The 20,487-nt window shown below is 49.0% G+C and overlaps 1 protein-coding gene and 1 pseudogene across 1 annotated transcript; both read right to left on the bottom strand.

Annotated features, from left to right (window-relative positions):
- Positions 1 to 7,726: 7,726 nt before the first annotated feature.
- On the bottom strand, positions 7,727 to 9,907 carry LOC144697861 (uncharacterized; annotated as a pseudogene).
- A 982-nt stretch (positions 9,908 to 10,889) lies between these two features.
- Positions 10,890 to 15,740, bottom strand: LOC144697003 (uncharacterized). The gene is made up of 2 exons (XM_078568752.1): positions 14,734 to 15,740; positions 10,890 to 11,278 (listed from the first exon to the last, which is right to left on the bottom strand). Exons 1-2 carry the CDS (start codon positions 15,730 to 15,732, stop codon positions 11,174 to 11,176), a joined length of 1,104 nt encoding a protein of 367 aa, XP_078424878.1. The 5' UTR covers positions 15,733 to 15,740; the 3' UTR covers positions 10,890 to 11,173.
- Positions 15,741 to 20,487: the final 4,747 nt, after the last annotated feature.

The following is a 20,487-nucleotide window of genomic DNA, read 5'->3' as shown; positions in this document are numbered from 1 at the left end:
TTGTCAATGGATAACCACAATGTTATCTTCTTTATCTGCGGATCGAATGTCAGTTACACAACTGCAGCAGCAGTTAACAGCCTCCTGTGAACTCCTCCATGCGATATCTTAGTGCAGATTTTCAACAGTTTATTTTGAGTGTGTTTATGTTAAATGAGTTAATACTGATTTTATAAATCAATTGTTAGGCCTCAGTTGGAGTGCTATATTCATTTCTGAGCATCAAACTTTAAACAGGATTTCAAAGCCTTAGAGAAGGTGATTTACTAGAATGGTACCAAGGATAAGAGGCTTCAGTTATATGGAGAGACTGGAAAAACTGGGATTGTTTTCCTTGGAGCAGAGGGTCAAAAATGGAGGTGGTGGCATCGTGGTATTGTCACTGGACTAGTAATCCAAAGACCCATGCTCTGGATGCTGGGTTCAAAACCCACCAAATCTCAAGATGACCATGAAGTCCTTTTCAAATGTCATAGAAACCCATCTAGTTCACTAATGTCCTTCAGAGAAGGAAATCTGCCATCCTCACCTGGTCTGGCCTGCATATGACTTCAGACCCACAGCAATATGGTTGACTCTTAAAATGCTCAGAACTGACACCACATGGACTGCAGCAGTCTGAAAGAAAAAAGATACAATAGCAGTTTTCAAAATCATGAACGGCTTTGACAAACTAAAGAAAGAGGAAGGGTCTCCACTAGCAGAAAAATAGCTAATCAGAGGACACAGATTTCAGAACATCTTTTTTAAGTTGTGTGTTTTTGTGATCTGGAATGCACTGCCTGAAAGGGTGCTGCAAGCAGATTCAACAGCAACATTCTTGGGAGAATTGAATAAATAGTTGAAGAGAAGAAATATCCAAGTCTAGGAGTAAAGAGCAGGGGAGTGGGACTAATTCGATAGCTACACTAATGAGCTGGTACAAACATGATGAGCTGAACACCTTCCTTTAGCCCCTGTACCATCTGAAGACAGTGGCAGATGATGCTACCCAGAATGCTTCAGGTGGTAGAATATGGCCCATCAGCAGGGATGCAACACTCAGATTTTTCTCCCTTTCTTTTGTGAAGGTGCTGTGTGATGGTGAGGTTCAATCCCAGTCACTGTTTACCCACCTGTGCCCTGCCAAGTGGTAATTCTGAGCTTATGATCCTATACTGTGAGCTATAATAACGGTATTTTACTCAAGAAACGAATTTTCAGACCAAAGGCTGAATTACAGTGTGACTTACATGAGGAAATTCACATATAGACTAAATAATAAAGTTAAAAACATGGAAATGTGACAATCAAATACCAGAAACAAGTTCCAGTTGAAAACTGGCAGGAAAAATGTTTCCAATGATAATAATAAAGTCGGACACCAGAACTGAAATAAAAGGCAGGTTATTTTTTAATAATAACAGTTGCAGAGTATAAGTGTAACAATAACACACAGGGTCTGATACAGTAAGAGTGCAGATGGGGCCCGAAGGAAGAACAGCAAAGGTTTGGCTCACTTTGAGTGTAACAAATACAGTGTTTGTTCCAATAATAAGAGTCAGGTTGCAGTGTGTTAGTGAATTCATCATTGGATCCAAAGTGATGATAATACAATCAGTATCTAGTGCACCAAAACCAAAGATTAGGTCTCATATAGCAGTGTGAGTCAGTCATGGTCTATTGATATAATATGATATCAATGTGTTGCCAATGTAATCCCTAATAACAGAGCCAAGGATCAATGCAATGTGAATGGGATGGGGTTGAATGTAATAACACAGACATGGTCTAGTGGAATATGAACTGACGTCAACATTGACTACTTGGTGGCGCACTCACCCCGAGTCAGAAGGATGTGGGTTCAAGCCCTCTCCAGAGACCCAACCACATCATCTAAGCTGATGCGCCTGGTGTCATTATAAATGGGAGTCTCTGTTCTTTTGCTGGATATTTTCTTAGACTCAGAAGGAGTGAAGGGAATGACAGACGGGACAATCCTGGGCAGTTGCTCCATCCAGCAAGGCAGAGATTTCTGGGACATGATTGCAGGTTTGAGGTGTCCACCCACTCATTAAAAAACAACCTCTTCCTCTTTGGGTTTGTGAAGGGAGTTATGACTGCAGCACGCGAGGCCAACTAGCGTCTGGTGTAAAAATAATCACAAAGGCCAATTCCAGTTCTTAATAACAGAGGTGGCTTTAACTACAGGTAATCTTACATTAAGGGAGACAAGAGGCCGAGTAAAGATTCGATTGTAATAGGAGGACAAGGTGTAAGGAAGCAATGATATTTGGGTGTCTGTGTTATTGTGAGTGTCACAGGGAGGTGTGTGATAAAATAGGAGTGGAAATGTCATGACAGAGACACGTGTGACTGACTCCACCTGACTGAGAGCTGTTATACCCAAGGGGAGGGCAATGACGACATGGGGAACTCGAGAGATTTCTGGTATCTGAAGTGACGGTGCACCTGTTAGAGGAACTGAAAAGAATCGGTTCCTTCTCACCCTTGCCTGCAGTTCCCGAGTTACACAGACACACAGGAAACAGATCTGACAGCTCGTAGAAACTAATGTTTTAAATCTTCTGTTTGAGACACATTATGATTGAAAAGATCAAATGTTAAAACCTCAGGAGAGGAAAATTCAGAATGTCACAAAGATGAGTGAACCGTCCAATTAGTCCCATTCACTATAACTCTGCCAATTATTCCCTCTTCAAGTACTGATCCAATTCACTTTGAAAGTAGCTATTATATCTGCTTCCAACCCCCTGTCAGTATGTGCATTCCAGGTCACATCAAATCACTGCATAAAAATGTTCTCTTTATCACTCCCTCTGGTTCTATTGTCAAATATCTTAAATCTCTGAGTCCTCTGGTTACAAACCCCCCTGCTCCTGGAAACAGTTTCTCCCTATCGACACTATCACAAATCCTTCCTCATTTTGAACACCTCCATTAAATTTCCCCCTGAACTTTTCTGATCTAAGAAGGACAACCCCTGTTTTTCCTGCTCAAAAGAAGAGTGATGTCGGACTGGAAACCTTAAATCTGTTTCTCTGTCCACAGATGCTGCCAGACCAAATGCTTCCAGCATTTTCTGCCTTTCACCATTTTTCCTTCTTTAATCAATCAAAAACCCTTCATGATATTGAACATCTAAATTAAACAGGAACACACTGACATCGAGAGAGATATAGAGGAAAGGAGAGACAAAAACTGAGAGAAAAACTGAGACACTTAGAAAAACAGAAAGATGAGGTGGTGAGAGATAAAGCTGAGAAATAGAGGAAGCAAGGAATACAGAATGATATGAGAGAATGATATAAAATGGAAAGGAGCAGGCTATCAGTTCCTGGCTATGGAGAGCAGAGGGAACTCAGTGACTGATCCACAGATACAGCCACATATGTCCGGGAATGGAGACTCTGAACAGAAACAACAGGCTTATTTGTAAATGTCACCGCAATGTGATCTGTGTGACTCTGCCCTGACTCTGTGGCCAGATATAGGCCGCCTTGACAGATGTTCTCACCCGACTGTAGCCCCTGGATTTATTTTCTGCTCAGAAGTGAGATGTGTGGTTAGGAACCAGCAGCAGAGAAACCGGAAGTTGTGTTTCCTGAGAATGAAACAGCAGGTGTCAGTTTCATGTTATCTCCGAGAACAGTCTTCCTGCCTGTGAGGGTGAACTCACTCTGACAGCATCAAGAACAACCACACAGATTGCTGCCAGTCTCAGCATTGCATTCACCTCCATTCCCAATTTAAAGATTTAAACAGATGAGCTTATTTGGGGTTTAAACATATTCACTGAAGGGAGAAACAAGCAGATGGTTATGCTTTGGAGAAATAAGGGGAAATTATATAAAATAAATAATTTTGCCCAAAAACAGTTATCAAAAAATAGGAGAGTTAAAGTGAATCGAGGCCTGTCTGAGAGTGAGAGAGAGAAACAGAGAGAGAGGGGAATGACTCTCTGTACATTGAGCACTGCCTCAGACAGAGAAGAGAGGCTAAGTGAGGTTAAGTGTGTTAAGTTTTTTCTCTCTCTCTGAGAAAGAACCTAAGTGAGTTTAGGCGCTCTCTGAAACAGAGATTAAGTGACTTAGTGTCTGACAGAGAGAGGAGAGAGGTTAAGTGAAATAAAAGCAAAATATTGCGGATGCTGAAAATCTGAAATAAAAACAAAAAATGTTGGAAAAACTCAGCAGGTCTGACAGCATCTGTGGAGATGGATGCTGCTTTAACGTTTTGAGTCCGTATGACTGAAGAAGACTGTACGCTCTGAAGAAGTCATATGGACTCGAGAGGTGAAGTGAGTTTGGGGACAGATGTGCTCATATTGGTAATTGAATGGTCAGTGTGAGATTGTTTTCTAAACAGCAGCACCCCAGAGAATGGGTTCCAGATAATTGTCAGTGCTATTAAAAGATTTGCAAAGATATTACATTTGGAATAAATGGAAATAAAGGACTAAAATACTTTCTGGAGATAATTACTTCAGGAAATACATTGCAAACGTGAAGAATGATGCGTTCACAATCAGACACATTAACACAAGAACAAAGAAGAAAAGGACAGCACAGGAACAGGCCCTTCGGCCCTCCAAGCCTGCGCCGATCATATTGCCTGTCAAACTAAAACATTTTGCACTTCCGGGGTCCATATCCCTCTATTCCCATCCTATTCATGTATTTGTCAAGTTGCCTCTTAAACACCACTATCGTACCTGCTTCCACCACCTCCTCTGGCAGCGAATTCCAGACACTCACTACCCTCTGCGTAAAAAACTTGCCCCGCACATCTCCTCTAAAGTTTTCTCCTCTCACCTTAAATCTATGTTCCCTAGTAATTGACTCTTCCACCCTGGGAAAAAGCTTCTGACTATCTACTCTGTCCATGCCACTCATAATTTTGTAAACTTCTATCAAGTCGCCCCTCAATCTTCGTCGCTCTAGTGAGAACAATCCGAGTTTCTCCAACCTCTCCTCATAGCTAATAACCTCCAGACCAGGCAGCATCCTGGTAAACCTCCAAGTGTGGCCTAACCAAGGTTCTACACAGCTGCAGCATGACTTCCCAGCTTTTATACTCAATACCCCTGCTGATGAAGGCAAGCATGCCATATGCCTTCCTGACTACCTTATCCACCTGCGTTGCCACTTTCAGTGGCCTGTGGACCTGTACACCCAGATCTCTCTGCCCGTCGATGCACTTAAGGTTCTGCCATTTACTGTATAATTCCGATCTGTATTAGACCTTCCAAAATGCATTACCTCGCATTTGTCTGGATTAAACTCCATCTGCCATTTCTCCGCCCAAGTCTCCACCCGATCTATATCCCGTTGTATCCTTTGACAATCCTCTTCACTATCTGCAACTCCTCCAACCTTAGTGTCGTCTGCAAACTTACTAATTAGCCCAGTTATATTTTCCTCCAAATCATTTAGGTATACTACAAACAGCAAAGGTCCCAGCACTGATCCCTGCGGAACTCCACTAGTCACAGCTCTCCATTCAGAAAAGCATCCTTCCACTGCTACCCTCGAGTGTGTGCGCGCACACACTCACACACACTATTTTGTGTTGAGCTGGTTTCAGTTGTGCCTGTTAACCAGAAAATAGATTTTTAATTGGATACCATTAGGATCCTGCAGCAGTCCATTCAACTGAGGAGACAGTTCTAAATTCTGTCTGACACCATCAGTGGGTCAGGTGGAAGCTAAATAGAAAATCCTGCAGGGAAAATAATCCTTAACATTAAAAATCAATCTGAGCAATTGACTCAGTACTACACCAGTGTGAATTAGTAAACTTTAACACAACAGGGTTTGTCACTAAGTAGTGTAAAGTACAGTGCACTAATGCTCATCTTTAGTCTTGCCCCTCAATCCCAGTTAATCTCTGGGAGATTGTTACAAGATTCGCCCCATCCTTTCGACACAAATATTACCCACATAACACTAGAGTCATTAGAAATTGATGTGTGCTTCCCACACACTGTCCTTTTAAATATACTTCACTCCTACCAGCCTTTAACTATCAAATACATAACAGAGTTAATAGCTGCTGATAGCTGTCAATGAGATTAAATTTATGCTTGAAATGATTAAATCTTCACATGCAAAATATATTTTGTTTTATTCTTTGATGGGATGTGGGTGTCACTGGCAAGGCCAACATTTGTTGCCCAACCTTAACTGCTCTTGAACAGAGTGGCTTCCTCGGTTATTTCAGAGGGCAGTTAAGAGTTAACCACATTGCTGTGGGTCTGGCCTCACATGTGGGCCGGACCAGGTGAGGATGGCAAATTTCCTTCCATAAAGGACATTAGTGAAGCAGATGGGTTTTTACAACAATCAATGATAATTTCATGGACACTATCACTGAGACCAGCTCTCAATTGCAGATTTTGAATATCATCATGAGGTTAGAAGCCTGGTCAACATGCTCAGGTTCTGAAGGTGAAATCCACAATTTAGAGATCCTGAAATCAGTGTTGTCACTGTAACCAAGCTGCTACTAAAATGTTTAAGGAGCGAAGGTGACATTTTACATCAACAGTTTGACCATAACATTGGTTAATACCGTTACTGTTAAACTTCCAGATAATAAAATCACAAACAGCAACTTCAAGCAGAAGGAGCAGAATCAACGAGATGGAGAGAAACACGAGAGCCCACAGGCGAGTACCACATAGAGCAGGTTCACACACCTGGGGACAGGGTGGGTTGGCGCGCCCAGGAACGGGGCGGGCTTGTGTGTCTGGGGGTGGGTTGGGTTGGCGCGGGGTGGCGCACCCAGGGACAGGGCGGGTTCATACACCCAAGGCTCACCGGGAATGATCAAAATAAGGAAACCGCCCAGAAAACTACCAATAGGAATCTTCAGCTGAACACGTCACTCATTCTTAAAGGGACAGAAGGGGTCCTGACACTGTGAAGTTAAAGGGGCAGACACAGCTTCAGCCTTTTCTCTGTTACCTTTCTGATAGTTAAAGGCTGGTAGGAGTGAGGTATATTTAAAAGGACAGTGTGTGGGAAGCACACAACAATAAAACTGGGAATTCTTGGACATACGCTGCAGGTCGTTCTTTATCTGGGAATCAAACTGCTGTATTATTGTCCCAGCAGTTAACAGCCTCCTGTGAAATCCTCCAGCTTCTAGTTTAATGCAGATTTTAACCCAATAAATTTCAGCAGGTTTCGATTCAGCGACTCGGGACTGACACACAAACACGTTGAAACATTTTAGACTTATTAAGAACCATTTTCCATCTGGAAACTTAAACCTGCTGTTTCACTTTCAGTCAGGAACAGATCACAATTTTACACCAACCTTTGATTTGGCAGCATGTTTCCAGCATTCACCGTTGTTCATCCTGACTCTAAACCCAGTTGTAAAAGTGCCTTCTGTTCTGTGTCTAGGAGCTCTGAACCATGGAAGAGAGCAGCTGAGACACATTTCTTACACACCTCAGGATTCACCCACATGGGGATTGTGCCGTCAGTGAAGAAAGATGAGAAAGACCAAAGTGTTGTTTAGGGCTCTCTCAGTGTGACCCTGATGGACTGTGTCCAGGCTGAAGTCTGTTCCTACCGTAAGATCCTCCTCCAGATTGTCCTTTCTGACTCCCGCCAGGTGATGTTAAACACTCAGGTGGGGAAAAACAAAAATATACAAACAAAGCTGATTTATTTCACATTTATTCAGAATATTGAACCTCATCAACAGATCAGGACAGTCAGAATGAACATGGTTCAGTCCTGGTATGATTAACAGCATCAACAGGAGTAGAATCCAAACCTTGCAGTCGCTTGTGAACCCACTGGTGTGTTCGCAGGTGTGATGACTGAGTGAATGCCTTTCCGCAGGCATTACAGGTGAACGGCCTCGCCCCACTGTGAACTCGCTGGTGTTTCAGCAGATAGGATGAATGAGAAAATCTCTTCCCACACACAGAGCAGGTAAATGGCCTCTCCTCACTGTGAATGCTCTGGTGTGTCAGCAGGTTAGATAACTGAGTGAATCCCTTCCCACACACAGAGCAGGTGAACGGCCTCTCTCCAGTGTGTACTCGCTGGTGATTCAATAGGTTGGATGACCGAGTGAATCCCTTCCCACACACAGAGCAAGTGAATGGTCTCTCCTCAGTGTGAACCTGCTGATGTGTCAGAAGGTTAGATGAACGGGTGAATCCCTTCCCACAGTCAGAGCAGGTGAACAGTCTATCCCCTGTGTGAAGTTGCTGGTGTATTAGAAGGTTGGATCAATTAATGAATCCCTTCCCACAGTCAGAGCAGGTGAACGGCCTCTCCCCAGTGTGAGTTCGCTGGTGATTCAATAGGGCAGACGGACGGCTGAATCCCTTCCCACAGTTGGTACAGGTGAATGGCCTCTCTCCAGTGTGAGTATATTGATGTGTTAGCAGATCCTTTTTGCTTTTAAAGCTCTTGTCACAGTCAGAACAATTAAAAAATTTGTTATCAGAGTGAACAAGTTGATGTGTCAGAAGGTGGGATGACTGAATGAATCCCTTCCCACACACGGAGCAGGTGAACGGCCTCTCCCCAGTGTGAATACGTTGATGTATCAGCAGATCTTTTCTGCATTTAAAACTCTTCTCACAGTCAGGACATGTAAATGGTCTCTTATCAGTGTGAACAAGTTGGTGTGTCACAATGTGGGATGACCGAGTGAAGTCCTTCCCACACACAGGGCAGGTGAACGGCCTCTCCTCAGTGTGAACTCGCTGGTGTGTCCGAAGGTTGTACAAATGGGTGAATCCCTTCCCACAGATAAAGCAGGTGAATGGTCTCTCCCCAGTATGACTGCGCCGATGAACTTCCAGTTGGGATGGGAAATTGAATCCCTTCCCACAGTCCATACATTTCCATGGTTTCTCCATGGTGTGGGGGTCCTTGTCTCTCTCCAGGTTGGACGATTAGTTGAAGCCTTGTCCACACACAACACGTGAACAGTTTCTCCCCACTGTGAATGGTGCGATATTTTTGCAGACTATGTAACTGCTTAAAGTTTTTTCCAAAGTCAATTCACTGGAACACTCTCACTCGGGTGTGTGTGTGTGTTGAGGCTTTTCCAGTCACACCGATGTTTGAAATCCTTTCCCAAAGACAGAATAGACAAATATTTCTCCTTCCACATTCAAAAGTTGATGATACTCAGGTCCTGATGAATTCAGTGCCTCTGACAGATCTTGATGTGATGTTTGCTTTGCGTTTTCTGTCTGCCAGTCACCTCCGTTTCATACCCTGTAAAACGAGTTTACAAAAGTCATCACTTTAAATCCAGGACAGAAATTCTGAACAGACAATTCTAGTTTCTATGGAACATCCTTTTTTCTCTTGTTCCCCCAAAGCTGTAAATCCCCGTCCCACACACTCTCCCTCCTCCCTGGGCTGAAATCCAAGCCCATCTCACCATCTCCAGCATTTCTTTCCTCCACTCCCAGTTTTCTCCCTCCCTCTCCTCTGCCTGGGTTCAGTTCTCCAGCTCCTGTGTCTCTGATTCAGGGTCTCAGGCGGGATCCCAGCTGCCGCCGGGAGGGACACAGGAGGGGGGACCCTCCCAGGTGGGTCTTACCCGGACCCTGAGTCCGTCCCACCAGTTTCTGAGCCCCCGGGCGGCCCGCGATCTCCCCGCAGTTTCTGAATCTCCCGCTCCGGAGCCTCTTCCCCTGAACCCGGCTCTGTCACCGGGAAGAAACCCCGGAGCTGCAAACACGGGTCATGGAGGCTGTGATCCGGGATTGCGGCCTAACCGGGTGTTTCTGGATGAAATTGCAATAATCAATGGTCCCACCCCGGCTCCCGGCTCCCGGCTCCGCTCCTCCCTCCGCCTCAGCGACTCTCACTCGCGTCTCCCGCACTCCCAGGGCTCTGAGCAAACTGACACTGCGCATGCTCCAGGTATCATCAGCATTGCGCCTGCGCGTTGGGCTCCTGTACAGTGACTAGGGCACTTTCACACACGCAGGAGATTGTGGGTATCGGCGGTGCCATTGAAACACAAAACAGAGAACGAAAACAATTTTCTGCTACCCAATCGTGAACAAATAAAAAGAAAAATCACACGTAAATCCTAGTAAATGGGTGCTCTGCCATGTTCCATTTCTTGAAGTGATTTAAACATATCTCAAGCCAGCTCAAACGTGTTAAGGGCAAGTCATGTTCAACTAACTTGCTGTAAATTCTTCACAAATGCCCATTCCCCTTCCTTCTGCTGTATAATGGAAGTTCCGTGCATTGGTCTTTCTTTATCATTTGGTTCTGATCTTTATTGATTGGTCTATGGTCAAAGTTTCAATCCCATAACCACAAAGTAATCACAAAAAATATATTTTCCACTCACAATTACCCAGCACCCCAGCAGTTGGGATTCTGCATTGCGACTGGATGAGCTCCTGCTCACAGATTCTGCCTCCGACAAAGGTTGTTCTTATAGTGGCTGTCCCTGTGATTGATTTTTTGCGGGCTTTTCTGGGGTGAAATTGCCCGTTGCCCCCGTGTAGTTGGAACCCTGGTTCTGAAATACTGTCCGTATGATTTTAAGGCTTCCTGGAATAATGCACCGATGGAAATCTGCAATAATCCATGGTCCCGTCTGAGTTGCAGATTTTAATGTGATTGTCCAATCTAGAAAAAATATCATTTCACCCCTTTAAACCTGATTCAGCTGATCCCCTCCACGCATACTGCAAAAGATTATCTTTGAGATCAGCTGTTCCTTTGTAGTCTGTAAGAAAAACAAAAAATTCTGGAAAAATACAGCAGGTCTGACAGCATCTGCGGAAAGAAAGACAGAGTTAATGTTTCGAGTCCGTTGACTCTTCTTCAGAGTCTGTGTTATTCTGAATTATGACATTCTCCTGAACCTTTTTTTTTGTAAAAATATACTTTATTCATAAAAAATCTTCAATCACATTCAAAACCATTTCAAAAACAACATTACAAGGGTACAATCCAGGTTAAACTTTTACAAAATGTATCACCAGGTGCATCAGTACAAACAATATTACAATCATTTACAGCCTTTCCTTTTGATCTGTACAGCCCGAGGGGCTCTAAACAGTTCCCAGTCTCTCGGTGCGCTGTGGTAGAAAGGTCTTAGACAGCGACCCTTCCCCATTGCGCCTTTGCGGCAGCTGCCCCAAGCTTTAGTGCGTCCCTCAGCACGTAGTCCTGGACTTTGGATTGTGCCAGTCCGCAACAATCGGTCGGGGACAACTCTTTGTGCTGGAAGACCAACAAGTTTCGGGCAGACCAAAGCGCGTCTTTCACCGAGTTGATGATCCTCCAGCTGCAGTCGATGTTTGTCTCGGTGTGTGTCCCTGGGAACAGCCCGTAGAGCACAGAGTCCTGTGTCACAGAACTGCTCGGGATGAACCTCGACAGCAACCACTGCATCTCTCTCCAGACTTTCTTTGCAAAGGCACAATCCACAAGGAGGTGAACAACGGTCTCTTCCCCACCACAGCCACCTCGAGGGCAACGTGCAGAGGGGGTGAGACTCCTGGCGTGTAGGAAGGATCTGACGGGGAGGGCCTTTCTCACCACCAGCCAAGCTACGTCTTGGTGCTTGTTGGAAAGTTCTGGCGATGAGGCATTCTGCCAAATGACTTTGACAGTCTGCTCGGGGAACCATCCCACAGGGTCCACCCTCTCCTTATCCCTCAGGGCCTCTAGGACGTTACGTGCTGACCACTGCCTGATGGACTTGTGGTCAAAGGTGTTTTTCTGCATAAATTTTTCCACCAGGGACAGGTGGTACGGCACGGTCCAACTACTTGGAGCGTTCCGCGGCAGCGTGGCCAGACCCATCCTTCGCAACACCGGGGACAGGTAGAACCTCAGCACGTAGTGACACTTGGTGTTTGCGTACTGAGGGTCTACGCACCGCTTGATGCAGCCACACACAAAGGTGGCCATCAGTATGAGGGCGATGTTGGGCACGTTTTTTCCCCCTTTATCTAGAGGCTTGTACATCGCGTCCCTGCAGACACGATCCATTTTCGACCTCCAGATAAAGCGGAAGATGGCTCGAGTGATCGCCATCGCGCAGGAGTGTGGAATGGGCCAGACCTGCGCCACGTACAGCAACAGCGAGAGTACCTCACACCCGATGACCAGGTTCTTACCCGCAATGGAGAGGGAGCGTCGCTCCCACATGCCCAGTTTCCTTTTCACCATAGCCACTCGCTCCTTCCAGTTTCTAACGCATGCCCCGGTCCCTCCGAACCATATCCCCAGCACCTTCAGGCCGTCAGCCCTGACAGTGAAGGGGACAAAGGATCGGTCAGCCCAGTTCCCAAAGAACATGGCCTCGCTCTTCCCACGATTTACCTTGGCTCCCGAGGCCAGTTCGAACTGGTCGCAGACGTGCATCAGTCTGCGCACCGACAGCGGATCCGAGCAGAAGACGGCGACGTCGTCCATGTACAGGGAGGCTTTTACCTGAGTGCCTCCACTGCCTGGGATCGTCACTCCTCTTATGCCCGGATCCTTCCTGATGGACTCGGCAAAGGGTTCTATGCAGCACACAAAAAGGACAGGCGAGAGAGGGCAGCCCTGCCTGACTCCAGATTTAATCGGAAAGCTATCTGTTTCCCACCCATTGATTGAGACTGCGCTACTGATGTTAGTGTAGAGCAGTTGGATCCAATTTCGAATTCCCTCCCCAAAGCCCATTTTGGAGAGCACATCCCCCATGTAGGTGTGCGATATTCTGTCAAAGGCCTTCTCCTGATCCAAGCTGATGAGGCAGGTATCCACACCCCTGTCCTGTACATAGGCAATCGTATCCCTGAGCAGCGCCAGGCTGTCAGAGATCTTCCTGCCTGGCACAGAGCAGGTCTGGTCAGGGTGAATCACCAATTCCAGAGCGGATTTGACCCGGTTGGCGATGACCTTGGACAGAATCTTATAGTCCATATTCAACAGTGAAATGGGTCGCCAATTTCTAATTTCCTCCCTTTCCCCCTTGTGCTTGTAGATGAGGGTGATGATGCCTTTCCTCATGGATTCTGACATGCTGCCGGCCAGGAGCATACTCTCGTACACTTCTAGCAGGTCTGGGCCGATCAAGTCCCACAGAGCCGAATACAACTCCGCCGGCAGGCCGTCGCTTCCGGGGCTTTTACTCTTCTCGAAGGACTCGAGGGCCTTAGTCAGTTCGTCAGGAGTTAGCGGTTTGTCTAGGCTCTCCTGCGTACTGTGGTCTAGGACCTCCGTGATAGAGGACAGGAAGGACTGGGAGGCCGTGCTGTCCGTGGGCTTCACGTCATACAGTCCGGCATAAAAGGATTTGCTGATCCTCAGAATGTCGGACCGTGATGACTTTACTGAGCCGTCTTCTTCCTTCAGGCTGCTGATCACAGAGCGCTCTCTGTGTACCTTTTGGAAGAAGAAACGTGAGCACGTCTCATCCTGCTCCACGGAGCGGACTCTGGAACGGAAGATGATCTTGGAGGCCTCCGAGGCAAAGTGCGAGGCTTGCTGGCCCTTCACCTCTTGGAGCTCCTCCTTGACATCGACCCCCATCGACTGCAGCCGGAGCAGATTCTGCATCTTTTCCTGGAGTCGGGACATTTCCCTCTGTTCCTTTCTAGCTTTCTGGGTGCCTTTGAGGATGAAAAACCTCTTGATGCTTCCCTTGATCACTTCCCACCAGTGTGTCAGGGACTCAAAGAGGGGTTTCACGGTTCTCCAACCTTTGTAATCCCTCTTGAGCTCCTCAATGTTCTCTGGGGTCAGCAGTTGCACATTTAGCTTCCATGCCCCCCTGCCCACCCTCAGGTCTTCCTCCAAGTGGCAGTCCGCCAGTAGGAGGCAGTGGTCAGAGAAGAACACCGGCTTGACCTCGGTGGATCTGACTGTGAATGCACGGGACACAAACAGGAAGTCTATCCTGGAACGAATGGACCCGTCTGGCCGCGACCAGGTGTATCTACGCTGCGCTCCGTCTGCAGGGTTGCTGAAGACGTCGTGCAGCTTGGCATCCTTAACTGTTTCCATCAGGGATCTGGACGTAGCGTCCAATCTGCTTCCGGCCCTGCCGGAACGTCCAGCCGCATCGATGATGCAGTTGAAGTCCCCGCCCAGAATGACCGGCCTGGAGGTCGCCAGCAGCAGTGGGAGCTGCTGAAAAACCTCCAGCCGCTCAGCCCCTTGTGCCGGGCCGTACACGTTAATTAACCGGAGTGGAGCATTCTTGTACATTACGTCTGCTACCAGGAGTCGCCCGCCCACCACCTCCTTGACCTCGGAGACGGTGAAGTTGCCTCCCCGCAGCAGAATACCCAGGCCGGAGGAACGAGAGTCGTTTCCGCCCGACCAGATCGATGGCCCGTGGGACCACCATCGTGACCATTGCCTGTAAGAGCTGAGGTGCGGTATCGCACACTCCTGCAGAAACAACAGGTCAGCTTTGACCTTGGCTAGGTAGTCCAAGGTCGCAACACATCGCGTAGTAGATTTAATGCTACGCACATTTATGGATACAATCTTTAAACCCATATTAAAGCATTTATTCTCCTACCAAACCCACTGTCTCTGAGAGTCCCAGACCTTTAGTCTGCTCCTTCATACCCGTAGTGAGCTCAAATTCCTTCACTTTGGATGGGCTGAGGTAGATCTCCTTGGCCGTGTTCTGCTCCAGTGGCATCTGGAGGTTCACGTAGTGAGCGGATTTTGAGATGACCTTTGCTGGAGAAGCTTCTCCAAAACTCACCCCCTCTGGGGGGTTGCTGTTCCCGGCTTCCTGGAGCTGGGGTGCGATGATTGCCTCACTGCTCCCAGATTCCAGGGGCTGTGGTGCACTGGCCTCCTCAGGTTGCGGGCAAAGTTGGGGTGCGCTGGGCTCCTTGTTGTCTCCAATTTTCTGGAGCTCGGGTGTCTCGTCCTCCAACGCCCTGGAGCTTTGCCGCCTCTTCTGTCGGTGCCGCTCTGGCACTTCATCATCCGAAGAGCTGCTGCCCTTGTCATCCGTGTCGGATGGGAGACGCCTCTTGCCGCTTCTCTGGGAAACGCCTTTGCTTCTTCTTCGCTCCCTCTTACTTTTCTTGTTCTTCACCGTCCGCCACTCCCCCTGCTGCTTTTCCACTGCTGCCTCCTCCTCCATTGATTCGCTGTCCTGAGGACTGGAAGGTTCAGGGGGTAGTGCTGTTGATTGGCTCTCTGTTGCCTCAATCTCTTTCTCCACCTTGTCTCTCTCTGTGTCCTCCTTTGTCCCGTTGAGCTCCCTGGGGGCCTTGGTGGTTGGAGTGACACGGAACATTTCTTCTGCTTCCCCGTGGTCGGCTTTGGCTGCCTGTGCGTAAGTACGGCAGCGTTTGGGGCAGGTCCTGTAGAGGTGACTTGCCTCGCCACACAGGTTGCAGCACTTGGCCTGTTTGCAGTCTTTTGTCTGGTGCCCTTCCTGTTTGCAGATCTTGCAGAGGGAGGCGCTGCAGTTGGCCGCCACATGACCAGCCTTGCCGCATGAGCGACAATGCTTGGGTTGCCCAGCGTAGACCAGGTAGCCCCGGTTTCCCCCGATAGCGAAACTGGAGGGAGGGTGGAAAATGGCTCCCTTACCATCGGTCTTTAGCGTGACCTTAAACAGGCGTTTGCCTGTCCAGATCCCCAAGTCGTCTCGAATCTCGGTGCCGCTCCCCACCTTATCGAAGTACCTGGTGAGGAAGGTGACCACGTCGGCGACAGGGACGAAGGGGTTGTACACATGCACCATCACCTCACGTTCCCGTTGCAACGGCAGAGAAAAGTGCGGCTCCGCCGTCAGGATCTTCATCTCCGGCAGGTCTCTCTTCTCCTCGAAAACCCTCAGGAGCCGGACGCAGTCTGCCACTCGCTTGAACGTCACGTCAAAATAACCACCTTTGCGGGAGTCGTGCAGGGTGAAGATCTCCGTAGCTTGGAAGCCGCACGCCTTCAACAGGATCCTCCTGGTGAAGAAGCCCCGATCCATAGGTGATCCTCCTTCGTCGCTGTGGTTCACCGTGACTCGGACGGTGATAGGTAACCCACGGTATGAATTCGGATTGCGATTGGTTTTCGCCCTTCCATCCCGACCTTGCCATGGCAGGACCATGGTGTCGCTCCTGCAACACTTGATCTTAGCCAAAAGGCCGAGATTCTCCTGAACCTTTTTTTTTTTTTGTAAAAATATACTTTATTCATAAAAAATCTTCAATCACATTCAAAACCATTTCAAAAACAACATTACAAGGGTACAATCCAGGTTAAACTTTTACAAAATGTATCACCAGGTGCATCAGTACAAACAATATTACAATCATTTACAGCCTTTCATTTTGATCTGTACAGCCCGAGGGGCTCTAAACAGTTCCCAGTCTCTCGGTGCGCTGTGGTAGAAAGGTCTTAGACAGCGACCCTTCCCCATTGCGCCTTTGCGGCAGCTGCCCCAAGCTTTAGTGCGTCCCTCAGCACGTAGTCCTGGACTTTGGATTGTGCCAGTCCGCAACAATCGGTCGGGGACAACTCTTTGTGCTGGAAGACCAACAAGTTTCGGGCAGACCAAAGCGCGTCTTTCACCGAGTTGATGATCCTCCAGCTGCAGTCGATGTTTGTCTCGGTGTGTGTCCCTGGGAACAGCCCGTAGAGCACAGAGTCCTGTGTCACAGAACTGCTCGGGATGAACCTCGACAGCAACCACTGCATCTCTCTCCAGACTTTCTTTGCAAAGGCACAATCCACAAGGAGGTGAACAACGGTCTCTTCCCCACCACAGCCACCTCGAGGGCATCGTGCAGAGGGGGTGAGACTCCTGGCGTGTAGGAAGGATCTGACGGGGAGGGCCTTTCTCACCACCAGCCAAGCTACGTCTTGGTGCTTGTTGGAAAGTTCTGGCGATGAGGCATTCTGCCAAATGACTTTGACAGTCTGCTCGGGGAACCATCCCACAGGGTCCACCCTCTCCTTATCCCTCAGGGCCTCTAGGACGTTACGTGCTGACCACTGCCTGATGGACTTGTGGTCAAAGGTGTTTTTCTGCATAAATTTTTCCACCAGGGACAGGTGGTACGGTGCGGTCCAACTACTTGGAGCGTTCCGCGGCAGCGTGGCCAGACCCATCCTTCGCAACACCGGGGACAGGTAGAACCTCAGCACGTAGTGACACTTGGTGTTTGCGTACTGAGGGTCTACGCACCGCTTGATGCAGCCACACACAAAGGTGGCCATCAGTATGAGGGCGATGTTGGGCACGTTTTTTCCCCCTTTATCTAGAGGCTTGTACATCGCGTCCCTGCAGACACGATCCATTTTCGACCTCCAGATAAAGCGGAAGATGGCTCGAGTGATCGCCATCGCGCAGGAGTGTGGAATGGGCCAGACCTGCGCCACGTACAGCAACAGCGAGAGTACCTCACACCTGATGACCAGGTTCTTACCCGCAATGGAGAGGGAGCGTCGCTCCCACATGCCCAGTTTCCTTTTCACCATAGCCACTCGCTCCTTCCAGTTTCTAACGCATGCCCCGGTCCCTCCGAACCATATCCCCAGCACCTTCAGGCCGTCAGCCCTGACAGTGAAGGGGACAAAGGATCGGTCAGCCCAGTTCCCAAAGAACATGGCCTCGCTCTTCCCACGATTTACCTTGGCTCCCGAGGCCAGTTCGAACTGGTCGCAGACGTGCATCAGTCTGCGCACCGACAGCGGATCCGAGCAGAAGACGGCGACGTCGTCCATGTACAGGGAGGCTTTTACCTGAGTGCCTCCACTGCCTGGGATCGTCACTCCTCTTATGCCCGGATCCTTCCTGATGGACTCGGCAAAGGGTTCTATGCAGCACACGAAAAGGACAGGCGAGAGAGGACAGCCCTGCCTGACTCCAGATTTAATCGGAAAGCTATCTGTTTCCCACCCATTGATTGAGACTGCGCTACTGATGTTAGTGTAGAGCAGTTGGATCCAATTTCGAATTCCCTCCCCAAAGCCCATTTTGGAGAGCACATCCCCCATGTAGGTGTGCGATATTCTGTCAAAGGCCTTCTCCTGATCCAAGCTGATGAGGCAGGTATCCACACCCCTGTCCTGTACATAGGCAATCGTATCCCTGAGCAGCGCCAGGCTGTCAGAGATCTTCCTGCCTGGCACAGAGCAGGTCTGGTCAGGGTGAATCACCAATTCCAGAGCGGATTTGACCCGGTTGGCGATGACCTTGGACAGAATCTTATAGTCCACATTCAACAGTGAAATGGGTCGCCAATTTCTAATTTCCTCCCTTTCCCCCTTGTGCTTGTAGATGAGGGTGATGATGCCTTTCCTCATGGATTCTGACATGCTGCCGGCCAGGAGCATACTCTCGTACACTTCTAGCAGGTCTGGGCCGATCAAGTCCCACAGAGCCGAATACAACTCCGCCGGCAGGCCGTCGCTTCCGGGGGTTTTACTCTTCTCGAAGGACTCGAGGGCCTTAGTCAGTTCGTCAGGAGTTAGCGGTTTGTCTAGGCTCTCCCGCGTACTGTGGTCTAAGACCTCCGTGATAGAGGACAGGAAGGACTGGGAGGCCGTGCTGTCCGTGGGCTTCACGTCATACAGACCGGCATAAAAGGATTTGCTGATCCTCAGAATGTCGGACCGTGATGACTTTACTGAGCCGTCTTCTTCCTTCAGGCTGCTGATCACAGAGCGCTCTCTGTGTACCTTTTGGAAGAAGAAACGTGAGCACGTCTCATCCTGCTCCACGGAGCGGACTCTGGAACGGAAGATGATCTTGGAGGCCTCCGAGGCAAAGTGCGAGGCTTGCTGGCCCTTCACCTCTTGGAGCTCCTCCTTGACATCGACCCCCATCGACCGCAGCCGGAGCAGATTCTGCATCTTTTCCTGGAGTCGGGACATTTCCCTCTGTTCCTTTCTAGCTTTCTGGGTGCCTTTGCGGATGAAAAACCTCTTGATGCTTCCCTTGATCACTTCCCACCAGTGTGTCAGGGACTCAAAGAGGGGTTTCACGGTTCTCCAACCTTTGTACTCCCTCTTGAGCTCCTCAATGTTCTCTGGGGTCAGCAGTTGCACATTTAGCTTCCATGCCCCCCTGCCCACCCTCAGGTCTTCCTCCAAGTGGCAGTCCGCCAGTAGGAGGCAGTGGTCAGAGAAGAACACCGGCTTGACGTCGGTGGATCTGACTGTGAATGCACGGGACACAAACAGGAAGTCTATCCTGGAACGAATGGACCCGTCTGGCCGCGACCAGGTGTATCTACGCTGCGCTCCGTCTGCAGGGTTGCTGAAGACGTCGTGCAGCTTGGCATCCTTAACTGTTTCCATCAGGGATCTGGACGTAGCGTCCAATCTGCTTCCGGCCCTGCTGGATCGTCCAGCCGCATCGATGATGCAGTTGAAGTCCCCGCCCAGAATGACCGGCCTGGAGGTCGCCAGCAGCAGTGGGAGCTGCTGAAAAACCTCCAGCCGCTCAGCCCCTTGTGCCGGGCCGTACACGTTTATTAACCGGAGTGGAGCGTTCTTGTACATTACGTCTGCTACCAGGAGTCGCCCTCCCACCACCTCCTTGACCTCGGAGACGGTGAAGTTGCCTCCCCGCAGCAGAATACCCAGGCCGGAGGAACGAGAGTCGTTTCCGCCCGACCAGATCGATGGCCCGTGGGACCACCATCGTGACCATTGCCTGTAGGAGCTGAGGTGCGGTATCGCACACTCCTGCAGAAACAACAGGTCAGCTTTGACCTTGGCTAGGTAGTCCAAGGTCGCAACACATCGCGTAGTAGATTTAATGCTACGCACATTTATGGATACAATCTTTAAACCCATATTAAAGCATTTATTCTCCTACCAAACCCACTGTCTCTGAGAGTCCCAGACCTTTAGTCTGCTCCTTCATACCCGTAGTGAGCTCAAATTCCTTCACTTTGGATGGGCTGAGGTAGATCTCCTTGGCCGTGTTCTGCTCCAGTGGCATCTGGAGGTTCACGTAGTGAGCGGATTTTGAGATGACCTTTGCTGGAGAAGCTTCTCCAAAACTCACCCCCTCTGGGGGGTTGCTGTTCCCGGCTTCCTGGAGCTGGGGTGCGATGATTGCCTCACTGCTCCCAGATTCCAGGGGCTGTGGTGCACTGGCCTCCTCAGGTTGCAGGCCAAGTTGGGGTGCGCTGGTCTCCTTGTTGTCTCCAATTTTCTGGAGCTCGGGTGTCTCGTCCTCCAACGCCCTGGAGCTTTGCCGCCTCTTCTGTCGGTGCCGCTCTGGCACTTCCTCATCTGAAGAGCTGCTGCCCTTGTCATCCGTGTCGGATGGGAGACGCCTCTTGCCGCTTCTCTGGGAAACGCCTTTGCTTCTTCTTCGCTCCCTCTTACTTTTCTTGTTCTTCACCGTCCGCCACTCCCCCTGCTGCTTTTCCACTGCTGCCTCCTCCTCCATTGATTCGCTGTCCTGAGGACTGGAAGGTTCAGGGGGTAGTGCTGTTGATTGGCTCTCTGTTGCCTCAATCTCTTTCTCCACCTTGTCTCTCTC

The sequence above is a fragment of the Cetorhinus maximus genome, chromosome 23 (genome assembly GCF_964194155.1).
Source record: "Cetorhinus maximus chromosome 23, sCetMax3.hap1.1, whole genome shotgun sequence".
NCBI lineage: Eukaryota > Metazoa > Chordata > Chondrichthyes > Lamniformes > Cetorhinidae > Cetorhinus > Cetorhinus maximus.
This window is presented reverse-complemented; position numbering and strand designations above follow the sequence as displayed.